The following is a 14543-nucleotide window of genomic DNA, read 5'->3' as shown; positions in this document are numbered from 1 at the left end:
TTACACTGATATTACACACCCGCGGCTGGCCCATGTCAGCTGACTCAGGCTCACGGCATTCAGGCTACGGAGCTATTTAATTGCGGTCTAGACATTTGGGCTTGGGCTCGGTTCTGTGATGTGCCTTTTTGAGGAGCAGCACAGGAGATGGAGTATCTGGGAAGGCATAGCAAAGATAACTTAAAGCCACCTTTTTCCCACCCAGATTCTAGGCTGCTGCAAGGGTTGAAATATGTCAGCCTTTGCTCAATTACCAATGGCATGAACTGCATCTCACAATTCCTACAGCTCCACTACAGTTCTGTATTTCTATAGTACTGAGCGATATAGATATGTTTCCTACACTCTAGCCTTTGAGGATCTGTTGACATCAGCCCTCCGGTGTTCCAACAGTGCCATTATGGAAGTATATGACTAGTGTAAGAGGTAGAATTGGACCTATAATCAAGTTATATTTTAACTATTTTTGTCCATTTCCTTTATTATCAGGGTATATCTTTATAAATAACGGCAAGATTTGCTCCAAAATCAGTCATTTAAGGTCTTTGTGGAAAATGAATTTTATACTTGCTGAATTACCATAAAAACAACTGAAACAGGATTTTTGACAAGTATTTTAACATAAGAACAAACATGAGACGCTACGCAACTCTGAACAATTATGAGATTTCTAGAGATGCAGATGAATCAGACTGCATTCTTCCATCGGAGTATCTACATCCTTAGTTCAGATATCCGGTTTCTAAATACAGATATCAAATGTGACTCCTTAGAATCATCTGATTGTGAGCCTAGGAAACATAGCAGAAAAATATCTTGAGAGCAGATTCTTTATTAGGATACGGCACCTTGTTAAAGGTAAAAGCTTAGCATGTTTTTTCCCAGCCCTTTTCAGTTCAGCATCAATTAAAAATGTTCTTCAAGCTATTTTCTGACTCAGTTTAATCATGATACATATCTTGCCCTCAACCGGGTGCCAGATCATTGGTTAGCAATTAATAAAGCTTGTTTCAACTGTTCTCATAAACACTGAAGACACCTGAAGAGACATTTATGCTGAGACATTTGACATACAGAGTGCGCATTTATGTCTCAGTTTGGATGACCTGCAATTTCACAAGCTTTTTAAATTCAAAGATATGTTACTTGAGCTTTGAGACTCGTTGTCTTAAAACCTACATTTACAGTTATATTTCATAGATGAGGTTGAAAATATTTTTGTGGAAACTGTTTGTTTTTCAGCGCAATATGCAATTTCAATGAAACTGATTTTTTTTTTAATTTTGACAAAATTTCCCACAGAAAAAAAAGGAACCAATATATTATGTTCCATTTTGAAATGAATTTTATTTCAATGTTATAATTGTATTTTACATTATTTTATTATGTGTCAGTAATACCAGTGCATGAGATGACATACCAAGTCATGTCATAATGACATGACAGGTCATTATATGCTATTACTACTGACATTTCATAATATGACAGACACTATAATAGTTGGAATATTGTGTAGTCCTTCACTTCACCCAAGAGATGGCTGGAATGCAGTGGTGATTTAAAGGATTAATCTAAATCAAGGGTTTTCAACCTGGGCGTTTTGACCCCCAGGAGAACTGCAAACAGATATCAAGGGGTTACAAACTCTGGGCCCTGCTATATTGCTAAATTGGAGGAAGATTCGATATAGATAAGTAAGGGGGTTGGGGATTGGTTGCAGAGTGGTCCTGGTATGGAGAAAGGTTGAAAATTTCTCATCTAAATCAAATTGTGAGATCCCGAACCCTCCACTGTGACCCCTTTATAGCAGGTAAATGGGCTGGAGCAGCATAAATGGATTATAAAATCCATGATCTTGCTGAGGGGGAATTCTCCTGACTCAGGCACTGCAGAAGACAGTCACAAGGCTGCTTTCTGAGGGCCTCCTCACAAGCCCCAGTATAGGGGTCAAAGCGGGGGGCAGGAGGGGTACATAGTGGGCTGGGTCACAGCATGCCATGTGCAAATTCCAGGCAATGCTGGGGCCCATAGCACAGCCTGGGGAAGCTATCATTACTTAAACCTTCCAGGAGTGTGTATTTTCTGCCAGGAGCCTTTCCAGTCACTAGAGTATCCCAGGATTAGAAATCTGAAAGCATGATTTAAAGCCCCCTTTCAGAGGCATAGCAGAGAATCTCACATTTTATCAGTAGATTTAGATCTCAATTCTTGCTTGACTCATGTGTAGTCCCCTTGTAATACTCACTATGCCTTGTCATAAATTAGACTGTAAACTCTTCAGGACAGGAACTGTGTCTTATTATGGGTGTCTATAGTGCCCACACAATGGGTCCTTGATCTCAGCAGGGGCCTGTAGACACTACCATAATACAGATAATAATCCTGCTCATATTGCCGGGAGTAGGTGAGCAGGACTCGTCCAATAATTTATAAAATGTTTTGAGATCCCTTGGCATGGAAGACATTCCATGAATATGTAACCCTTCTGCCATGTGTGGCTAACAGTAACAAGGACCAGGTTCAATATGGTGTCTAGGGAATCCTTTTTAAATGCTGTCTCCAAAAATGCTCTTTGTCCATTGGGGAATAGTGGATAAAAAATAATGAGGAGAGAGAGTTTTTAGCAGAGATTAATAATGCCATGTGAGAACTAAATATAACTAATTGTATGGTGATGAATAGTTAATTGAAGATTGTGACTGAGCCTCTTTTTCATGACACATTACATTTCAATATCTGTAACTGTCCAGGAAGCAGGATGATATTTAAGGGAATCATTTCAGAATCATGTTTTCTATTCATGTTTGCTAATTAAATTTATTGTAATCCTATTACACTCTTTAGGTAATAAAATCAAATGAGGATGAATTGACTTTGGATTTATTTGGAACTTAAATAGCGCTCTCTTACTGATCCAGGACAATTTTTGAATACCGTTAAGTGAAGGGAGCCCTTATTTTTTTGTGTAACCATTATTCAGATGTATCAGCCACATGCTACATAAGGCAACATTTACACAAGTCTTTAAATGCAGTTATTATAGAACATCAGCACTGAAGAGTTTCTACTCTGAAAAAGCTTATGCTAGAGGGGATCTTATTATACAACACTGACATTTCAGAGTCATCACTGAACTGTTGTTGAGATATTTAACTTTCTCACACTTCTTGTACAGGATTGACATCTTCAAGTATGTGATCTATGGCATAGCAGCTGCATTCTTTGTCTACGGCATTTTGCTGATGGTAGAGGGATTCTTTACGACTGGTGCCATCAAGGATCTCTATGGAGATTTCAAAATCACCACCTGCGGCAGATGTGTCAGTGCCTGGGTATGTTAATATGACAACCTTCATTACTTATGTTAATTTCAATAGCATCTTTGGAATAGGTTAGGATATGTTTACAGAGGAAATATGTCTCTTGGGGAAGGGGGTTTATATATTCTTATATGTTAGTAGTAAAAATTGCAGCAAGAAAGGAATGAAATAATATGAATGGTCTCCATATTAGCTAAGCAATATCTACTGATGAAAAGTGCTATATAATAGCTACATTATAATAATTAATAATACGCATGTTTGTAGAAATAATCACTTCACTCATTAAATGGACAGGCTTTTTGCCCAAGCTAAATGTGAAAACTCATTGCTCAGTATTATGCTCTTTGGCGCAGGACCATGTTTTCATGTGGTTTTATATTTCCCAGCATAATGGAGCCCTGATCCTAATTGGGGCTTTAGGAACTGCTACATATCTACGTGTAGGTTGTAATATTTAATTATAGTGAGAGCTGATAAATAGACCAGGCCCTGAACAGTTCCTCCTTGTTTAATAATGTGGAGCTGGATTTTGAACCTTTTACTCATGTTGGTGAACAGTTATTCAAAAGTCATTTTCACTTCAAAATTAAACCACAAATTGACTCCTGTATTAGCTACATGCACATTTTGTGTCCTAGGATTGCTTGGCCCCAGCCACACTTAGTCTCTGTTTACTAATGAAACAACTAAATAATTATACTTTGGGGACTGTGCTGAATAAATTCAACAGAGTCTTTATTAGCAGAACCTCTCTAGGTTAGGGAGAGGCTACCCTAAATCTCAAAGTATTAAAGATGGGCAGATCAGGGCAATACATTTCTTGGCTTCCCAAATCATCATTCCTTTTACCTGTGTGTTTGACCTATTTGCTATTCCATTCTTAGAAGCTCAGGTATTGTCACATCATTTATCAAAAATATTTTGCTGTTTTGAGTGGGAGTAGGTAATGATGTACTCTCTTGGAAGCCGGTAGAATTTCTAAGGTTGGTCATTTTATACCTTGATGATAATAAACATAATTGCAAATAGCATGAACATAAAATGTTATTCAAAGGAGGGCTAATCACTACACTATATTATGAGATGACTTATATTGATAAGCTGAAGTAAAAGCTAAGAGTACATTCTGGTGACAAAGGGTAAGCACCATCTAAGAGCATAATAGTTACCAAGAGTCAAGTATTAGAAACCCAGGGAATCCATAGTTAAGCTTAACTTGAAAAGAAATCCACATATTTGAAATTGTGGAAAAGCACAGTTAAGGCCATCCTAACAACTATAACCCGCCCTATATTAATGTCACTCTTTCATCTTCTTGACTTTGTTCCTTTCATAACTACAGGCTGAGATATTAATACTTGGACCAAGACTTGTTGAGACCTTTAAAGATGTCTGTAGTCAAAGGCTGGGGACATTATAAATTGGGAAAAATCACTGTGCTGAGACCACCACCAAGTTCTTTGATCATGCTTTTATCATCTTATCATCTTTGAGAAGTCTTCAGTCTGTGGCTGCAGACATCTTAAATGTACAGGAGATACTGTACTAATACAACTTGTGGATGAAATATAAAAATGTAAAGCCCAGATCATTGATTTTATAACAGTTTTCATATACGCATGTCTTCAATACAAAGAGTTATGCTCCATCCACACATTAACCTTTATTCCTTTCATGATAATAAATGCCATAATCTTATAACCTGTGCCTAGGAGGATTCAATATTATGCTAGCCTGCAGTTTAATACCATGTGTGGCACATGAAATGATTGCTTTCAGTATACTACTTGTCTAATCGGGAATTTGTGAAGTATGTCTTTTCCTGTAAAGAAGCCCAAAGGTCATACAGCCACTGTACAATTAAGATTAAGGCAGTCTGCTTTTCATGCCCAATAATGAGATGAACTTGTTTGCTATGGGTGGAGGAAGTTGACACAAAGGGTGAAATCCTGGCCCAATTTAAGTGAATGGGAGTTAGGATTTCATCCAGATTATTTCCTCCCCAGGGAGATGCTCTGGCAGCTCTAATTCTGTACATTTCTATATTTTCAAATGTTTGGGTTTCTTTTAGGTTAAACCCTAATTCTGAATTTCCTGGTCCTTTTTTGGTGGCTATTTGATAACTAACCTCTTTGTAAGGGTTAAAAAAAACCCCCCCAAACTTAAGATACTGACATAAGAACATAAGAGCGGCCATACTGGGTCAGATCAAAGGTCCATCTAGCCCAGGGTTCTGTCTTCCAACAGTGGACAATGCCAGCTGCCCCAGAGGGAATGAACAGAACAGGTAATCATTAAGTGATCCATCCCCTGTCACCCATTTCCAGTTTCTGGCAAACAGAGGCTAGGGACATCATCCCTGCCCATCCTGGCTAATAGCCATTGATGGACCTATCCTCCATGAACTTATCTGCTTCTTCTTTGAACCCTGTTATAGTCTTGGCCTTCACAACATCCTCTGGCAAGGAGTTCCACAGGTTGACTGTGTTGTGTGGAAAAATTTTTTCTTTCGTTTGGTTTAAACCTGCTGCCTATTCATTTGGTGACCCCCTAGTTCTTGTGTTATAAGAAGGAGTAAATAACACTTCCTTATTTACTTTCTCCATACCAGTCATGATTTTATAGACTTCTATCATCTCCCCCCTTAGTCATCTCATTTCCAAGTTGAAAAGTCCCAGTCTTATTTATTTCCTCATATGGAAGCTGTTCCATACCCCTAATCATTTTGTTGCCCTTTTCTGAACCTTTTCCAATTCCAATATATCTTTTCTGAGATGGGGTGACCACATCTGCACACAGTATTCAAGGTGTGGGCCTACCATGTATTTATATAGAGGAAATATGATATTTTCTCATATTATCGATCCCTTTCTTAATGATTCCCAACATTCTGTTCACTTCTTTGACTGCCACTGCACTTTTCAGAGAACTATCCACAATGACTCCAAGATCTCTTTCTTGAGTGGTAACAGCTAATTTAGACCCCATAATTTTATATGTATAGTTGTATAAAGACATACAGTTACATGTATAGTTGTATATAGACATGCACTCCAAACCTTAATTCCAGCTAAATGAAAATGGCAAATTCGTTTGATTTATATTTGTTTAGAAATGTTTGACATGCGTTGGCAGCCGAAGGAGGCAATGAATATGTTAAAAGTATTAGAGTTCTCGCAGCAGGAAGCTCTGTGGGTTGCTGGGAGTCACAGGACAATACTCTGTATTCTCCCTAGCTCTTCAACTGACCTCCTTGAGTTAGCTCTTTATTTCCTGGCCTCTCCTTTCTTTGATTTCTGCTCTGGTTCCCTATGGCCTTCTTAAGATGAGCAAGAATCTTGACATGATAAAGAACAGTGGAGTTTTTATTGTTTTTTTATTTTAATCTAGCCTACAAATCTACATTCTTAAAATTTATATAATTACAATTTGAGGCAGTCTTGTTCACACGTTTCTTTTACTTCACTCACATATTTTAAAAATAATTCTTATATAAAAATAATGACTGTAGAGAAAAGCAACAATCTTTTTTTTTTTGAAAAAGATATTGTTTAAAAGATATTTCAGTTCTATCACGATGCTTTTGCATTTCTACACTCCTCTCTTTCACATCACATAATGTGGGAGCATAAATTCAGAGCACAGTACATGGAGAATTAGACATATAACTCCTATTAAAAATTAAAAAGGTTGCCCTGTGTGTGCAACCCAGATGGTGCTGTTGCTGTGTAGATCAGATAGGAGAAATTAATATACTGTAATTGTAGAGTTGCCAAATGGAGATTATGCTATTTAGGAGGATTAGCTCATATCACAGGCTGCAAGAAGGCTTCCTTATATGGAATTCTGGGATATTCATCTTGTAAATTTTAAAAAAATACACCACCTCACAGAACCAAAAAACGCAACTAATAGAATCAATCAGTTGCTTTTTAGCAATGTATTCTAAACATGACAAAAATGTCCTCTTTATGGTCGCATATGCACACACACAGAATATTTGCACTCTCAAATAATTTGAAACCACATAATGGCTCTAACTTGAAAAGTGGCACTGTAAAAATGAGGTCATGTGTTTGTGTCAGTCATTCCAGGTAGAATTTGCTCAAATTATGAATTAAAAAATATTTCTGAACAGTAGCCTTGCAGGCTCACCTGGAGGTCTGGGAATCAAGTTGAGTTCTTTTCTGCTTCAGCATCAGCACCTGCTGATCTTAATGAAATTTATAATACATGTATGCATTGATTACACAAGTAACTAGAGCTGGTCAGAAAATGAGGGTAGCGGGGGTTTCTGGAGAAAAATTTTGACAAAAAACAAAAAAAAAATGCTTTTGTCAATTTTCTGTGGAAAATTTTGACATTTCACTGAGAATCACAGAATGATAGAATATTAGGGTTGGAAGAGACCTCAGGAGGTCATCTTTTTGGTTTTCAGGTATTCAATTTTTTTGACAAAAAGTGAAACTTTTCTGCGGAAAGCAGACAGTTTTGCCCTTTTTTTGCCCATGTAGACAGGGCCTGAGTAAGTGTCAATGGTAAAAGTCAGTGACTATTGTTTCAGAGCTAACTCATTGTTAATGAAGTAAAATCAGGGCAGCATAGGAATGTTAAATAAATTCAGGCACAGATCAGCAGTGTTTTTTAGTCTTCATACTTATATTTCTCAATACTGCATGTATGTTCCGTGAATTAATTAAACAGATATATAGAATGGCAGTGGAGCTTGATTAGCCAGAAAATGAGAAACAAAATTCAATTATGCCTAAAGCCACTTGTGACATAGTTAATATAGTTGAGATCAGGTGGCCCTCCCATTTATATTCACCTTGATGATCGTGGGATGTATCTTTTCCATCTGTGATGTCAGTCAGCTGAGTAAATGAAAGATTCATTTCTCAATCATCACAGCATCTCTTGGCTTCCAGGCGTCACTTATTGCATAACTAATTATTTTTCTTTCTAAACTGAAAAATTTTGCTATTTTGGGCTGGGTTACTGCTGCAGTGTTATGGTGCTTACATTAATACAGTAGCCTGCCAGGCACTATCACATGCATTGCCTGTGACTTTTTTTTCTTTTGTACTCTCTGTTATTTGACTTTTTTTTTTTTTTGGTCGACAATAAACTGGAAAAATGTTTTGTTTTGCTTTCAAATTAATTGTGTTGTGAATGTGGCTTTCACAAAGTATATGGCATTTTTTCTCTGTGTGTAAGTTTGATCAATACATCATTTCTTGATCAAAACATTTTCTGAAAATGTGATTGTGTTATATATTTCCAAAGCTTGTCTGACTGTGGAAGCTACTACACTTTTTCCATGCGTTGTGCCTTCCTATTATGGACATAAAATAATCAAATTGTTAACTCTATCTTCCCTAGGTTTTAGAGAGATTCTCCTCTGAATGTACAATTGTAGCTGTCTGCATAATAGCTCTATTGTTCATCGGATGAATATGCATTTTGCTGACAGCATCCTTTGCTCACATCTGGCAGGCCTATTTTTATACTAGTAGTTAGCCATTTTATTCAATCTCTTTTATCAGTCAAATCGTTATTTACTCCCACAAATGTAGACAGCAATATTATAGACTCAGTTGCTAACATAGTAGTCACACTTTCTGTCCCATTTATTTTCTAGTCTATATGTCTGTGGATTCCAGTTAACTTCCCCAAAGTCTGCAAGAGCAGCAAACTATGTTTTTCCTCTCTGGCTCATCCTTACCAATAACCAGATCTTGCCACTGACTCCTGCTATGTATGGCAGATTCCTTATCCCCCTTGTGGCTACTGTAGTATTTACCTGTTAATCACAAGTAGGAATTTTCTGATGTAATGTATGTTCTATATGATTATGTGATAGTGAAAAAGGGCAAAGTTGAATTATATTCTAGAGGAGAAAGTGCAGGGACTTAAACAATGGATGAAGTTATTGAATCAAACCATAGAAACTACATCATGTAGATGACCCAAGGTGGTACTGTCAAGACCGGAAATGGAATAGAAAGAGGTGGATAAATGAAGATTGAAGATTTTGGCAGCAAAGAGGGGGAAAAGGGAATTTGGGGGAGGGGAAGATTTTGACAGCAAGAAAAGGGAGAAGGGAATATTAGAGATTGTGTGCCCTCGAGCTTTCTACAGGGAGCGGGGTCTGGGGCTTGCCCTGCTCCACGTGTGCCATGGCTTTGCGGAAACAGCGGCATGTTCCCCCTCCAGCTCCTATGCATGGGGCAGCCAGGGGCTCCGCATGCTGCCCCGCCCCAAGCACCACCCCCGCAGCTCCCATTGGCCGGGAACCATGAGCATTCATGACCCACCATACAATTTCCATAGCCAGATATGGCCCTCAAGCCAAAAAGTTTGCCCACCCCTGGTCAGTGTCCTCCTAGCAGTGTGTAATGAACATGGCTCAAATTTGGCTGGGTTGCTGTGGGTTAGCAAGCCAGTACATTCTTTGAGGATCCCTTCTTGTTCTCAAGAATCTCAGATTTCATTTATGTTAAAAAGACTGTAGATATTATAGTGGTACAGAAGATCTTTACAATGTGAACTTTAGGTAGATGATGCAGAGATGTCTGCCTGAGTTTGTAGGGACACTGAAACAACTCAGATTTCCAAGACTGCTAATTTAAATGCCAGCATTGTTAATTTGCATGGTTTATTGACTCACAGAAGGAAAGAGGGAGGATCATATTGTGGAGAGTAGTATTACTATTTTCACCCCCCAGTTTGACCATTGGAGTTAAGGAGCCAGAAGAGAGGAGCATAGATTGGGGGGCATCTGAGCCCTAACTGAATAGGAGCCAATCCCGCAGTGCCCAGTGTGGTGAAGCCAAGCTGAGTGTAGTTCAGCAGAGCACGTGATCACATTTTGAACGACTGCACGATCTACTTTGAGTGGCATCTCAAGTGGGCAATGCTTGAAAGAGTACTCCACTTCTTTTCTAACCCTAGCCTCACGGGCATGTTTCCTTGTAGAAGCCCTGCAGGCTTCCAACTTGGCTGCCTCTCAAACCAGGTGTAAATAACCTTCCTAGAGTGCCTTTCACAGGCAGAGGTGTGGTCTTGTCTGTGTGTAGAAAACTTCCTGATAGTGAAAGATATAAACTATGGAACAGACTGCTCAGGAAAGTGGGATTTACTTCACAACTTGGAGACAAAACACCAGAAAAATGTACTATGGGGACCAACCCTGCATTGGCAGGGAAGGTCATGATGACTGAAGAGGTCTTGCTGATCTCTAACTAGATTGGATAAAGTACTGTCATAGGGCTTGAAAGCAGCCCAAAGAACTGTATTATACGAATGGTATGGGAAAGCAGCAATATATCTCATTTGAGGGAGGTGTCCAGTAGAGTGCCTCAGGAATCCATCGTAAATCCAGATTTATTTGTCTACTTTGCATCTAAAAGAGCGGGTAGTTGTATACACAGAATGTTGCAAATAGCACTCATAAGAAAGAGGTTGGAAGAAGGGATAGGACACAAAATGAGAAACAGGATGGTGTAGGTATATGCATTTGGGTAAAAACTAGGGCTGTTGATTGATCAGTTAACTCCCGTGATTAACTCAAAATATTAATTGTGATTAATTGCAGTTTTAATTGCACTGTTAAACAATAGAATACAAATTGAAATTTATTAAATATTTTGGATGTTTTTCAAATATATTGATTTCAATTACAACACAGAATAAAAAATGTACAGTGCTCACTTTATATTACTATTTTTCATTACAAATATTTGCACTCTAAAAATGATGAAAGAAATAGTATTTTTGAATTCACCTCATATAAGAAACTTAAAAATGTTGTTTTTTTTGTCCCATAACTGCTCTCAAAACCAAAACAATGTAAAACTTTAGAGCCAACAAGTCCACTCAGTCCTACTTCTTGTTCAATCAATCACTAAGACAAACAAATTTGATTACATTTACAGAAGATAATGCTGCCTGCTTCTTATTTACGTCACCTGAAAGTGAGAACAGACATTCACATGGCACTTTTGTAGCCGGCATTGCAAGGTATTTACGTGTCAGATATGCTAAACATTTGTATGCCCCTCATGCTTTGGCCACCATTGCAGAGAACATGCTTCCATGCTGATGATGCCCAGCAAAAAAAATGCACTAATTAGATTTGTGACTGAACTCCTGGGGAGAGAATTGTATGTTTCCTGCTCAGTTTTACCTGCATTCTGCCATATATTTCATGTCATAGCAGTCTCGGATGATGACCCAGCACATGTTGTTCATTTTAAGAAGACTTTCACTGCAGATTTGACAAAACACAAAGAAGGAACCAATTTGAGATTTCTAAGAATAGATACAGCACTTGACCCAAGGTTTAAGAACCTGAAGTGCCTTTCAAAATCTGAGAGGGATGAGATGTGGAGCATGATTTCAGAAGTCTTAAAAGAGCAGCATTCCAATGTGCAACCTACAGAACCCAAATCACCAAAAAAGAAAATCTGCTGGTGGCATGTGACTCAGATGATGAAAATGAACATGTGTCGGTCCGCACTGCTTTGGATTGTTATTGAGCAAACCTGTCATCAGCATGGACTCTTGTCCTCTGGAATGGTGGCTGAAGCATGAAGGGACATATGAATCTTTAAGGCATCTGGCACATAAATATCTTGCAACGCCGGCTACAACATTGTTTTACATTGTTTTGGTTTTGAGTGCAGGGGTTTTTTTGTACATAATTCAACATTCGTAAGTTGCACTTTTACGATAAAGAGATTGCACTACAGTACTTGTAATGGGAGAATTGAAAACTACTATACCTCTACCCCGATATAACGCGGTCTTCGGGAGCCAAAAAGTCTTACCGCGTTATAGGTGAAACCGCATTATAGCAAACTTGCTTTGGCCTTGAGCATTTCCGTTATTAATAGTCAGCAGGCCCCCCGGCACTCCCATGCCCTATCCAACGCCCCCGTTCCCCATCCCCGACTCTACATATTAGAAAAATGTAAAAGGAAATGTGAAAAAAGGAGTCACAATGAAAGTTGCATTTAGCCATAACAATAACAGTTGCTACCACTCTAGAAAGTAAATGTTTCTTTAGTTAATATTTAACAGCACAGATCAGAAGGGTAGAAACCCCAGATTTGTATAAGGGACTGTTACACAATTCCCAGGCTAAAGCTGTTGGGAGTTAATCATTTCTCATGTTCCAGAGATCTGAACAATTCTCAACCTTTGAAGTTTCACACTTCCTTTCACCATTTGCCCTCTGGATGCCCAGAAGGGGAAAACCATTCCCCTATATCTTTTTATTTGATTTTTTTTAAAGTAATAAAATCATCCTTATCCATTTAATATATAGGCATGGAAAATGCCTATATATTGACATGTTTGAAATTAATAATTTTATGACATCATATTGATTTACATGGGATTTATTGGTTTTCTGTTATACCTCTGAAAGTTAGAAGATACGATATAGAAAGTAAAAAGAAAAGGAGTACTAGTGGCACCTTAGAGACTAACCAATTTATTTGAGCGTAAGCTTTCGTGAGCTACAGCTCACTTCATTGGATGCATTCAGTGGAAAATACAGTGAGGAGATTTATATACACACAGAACATGAAAAAATGGGTGTTGTCATACACACTGTAAGGACAGTGATCACTTAAGATGAGCTATAACCAGCAGGAGAGTGGGGGGTGGGGAGAAAACCTTTTGTAGTGATAATTAAGGTGGGTCCTTTCCAGCAATTAACAGGAATGTCTGAGGAGCATTGGGGGAGGGAAATAAACATGGGGAAATAGTTTTACTTTGTGTAATGACACATCCACTCCCAGTCTCTATTCAAGCCTAAGTTAATTATATCCAGTTTGCAAATTAATTCCAATTCAGCAGTCTCTCATTGGAGTCTGTTTTTGAAGTCTTTTTGTTGTAATATTGCGATCTTTAGGTCTGTAATCGAGTGACAGGAGAGACTGAAGTGTTCTCCTACTGGTTTTTGAACATTATGATTCCTGATGTCAGATTTGTGTCCATTTATTCTTTTGCATAGAGACTGTCTGGTTTGGCCAATGTACCAATGGCAGAGGGGCATTGCTGGCACATGATGGCATATATCACATTGGTAGATGTGCAGGTGAGCGAGCCTCTGATAGTGTGGCTGATGTGATAAGGCCCTATGATGGTGTCCCCTGAATAGATATGTGGACACAATTGGCATCGGGCTTTGTTGCAAGGATAGGTTCCTGAGTTAGTGGTTCTGTTGTGTGGTGTGTGTTTGCTGGTGAGTATTTGCTTCAGGTTGGGGGGCTGTCTGTAGGCAAGGACTGGCCTGTCTCCCAAGATTTGCGAGAGTGATGGGTCGTCCTTCAGGGTAGGTTGTAGATTCTTGATGATGCGTTGGAGAGGTTTTAGTTGGGGGCTGAAGGTGATGGCTAGTGGCGTTCTGTTATTATCTTTGTTGGGCCTGTCCTGTAGTAGGTGACTTGTGGGTACTCTTCTGGCTCTGTCAATCTGTTTCTTCACTTCAGCAGGTGGGTACTGTAGTTGTAAGAATGCTTGATAGAGATCTTGTAGGTGATTGTCTCTGTCTGAGGGGTTGGAGCAAATGTGGTTGTATCGTACAGCTTGGCTGTAGACGATGGATCGTGTGGTGTGGTCTGGGTGAAAGCTGCAGGCATGTAGGTAGGAATAGCGGTCAGTAGGTTTCCGGTATAGGGTGGTGTTTATGTGACCATCACCTATTAGCACAGTAGTGTCCAGGAAGTGGATCTCTTGTGTGGACTGGTCCAGGCTGAGGTTGATGGTGGGATGGAAATTGTTGAAATCATGGTGGAATTCCTCAAGGGATTCTTTTCCATCGGTCCAGGTGATGAAGATGTCATCAATGTAGCGCAAGTAGAGTAGGGGCATTAGGGGACGAGAGCGGAGGAAGCGTTGTTCTAAGTCAACCATAAAAATGTTGGCATACTGTGGAGCCATGCGGGTACCCATAGCAGTGCCGCTGATTTGAAGGTATACATTGTTCCCAAATTTGAAATAGTTATGGGTGAGGACAAAGTCACAAAGTTCAGCCACCAGGTTTGCCGTGACATTATCGGGGATACTGTTCCTGACGGCTTGTAGTCCATCTTTGTGTGGAATGTTGGTGTAGAGGGCTTCTACATCCATAGTGGCCAGGATGGTGTTTTCAGGAAGATCACCAATGGATTGTAGTTTCCTCAGGAAGTCAGTGGTGTCTCGAAGATA

At 39.0% G+C, this 14543-nt stretch overlaps 1 protein-coding gene across 3 annotated transcripts in view; it reads left to right on the top strand.

The window, feature by feature from the left end:
- GPM6A (glycoprotein M6A) overlaps window positions 1-14543 on the top strand; it is a 333975-nt gene that overhangs the window by 294106 nt on the left and 25326 nt on the right. For all 3 annotated transcript variants that reach the window (XM_037897560.2, XM_007067068.4, XM_043546010.1), the window contains one exon: window positions 3176-3332. In XM_037897560.2, coding sequence (XP_037753488.1) covers window positions 3176-3332 — 157 coding nt within the window. The remainder of the gene's footprint in view (window positions 1-3175; window positions 3333-14543) is intronic.

This window comes from Chelonia mydas, chromosome 4 (assembly GCF_015237465.2).
Source record: "Chelonia mydas isolate rCheMyd1 chromosome 4, rCheMyd1.pri.v2, whole genome shotgun sequence".
NCBI lineage: Eukaryota > Metazoa > Chordata > Testudines > Cheloniidae > Chelonia > Chelonia mydas.
This window is presented reverse-complemented; position numbering and strand designations above follow the sequence as displayed.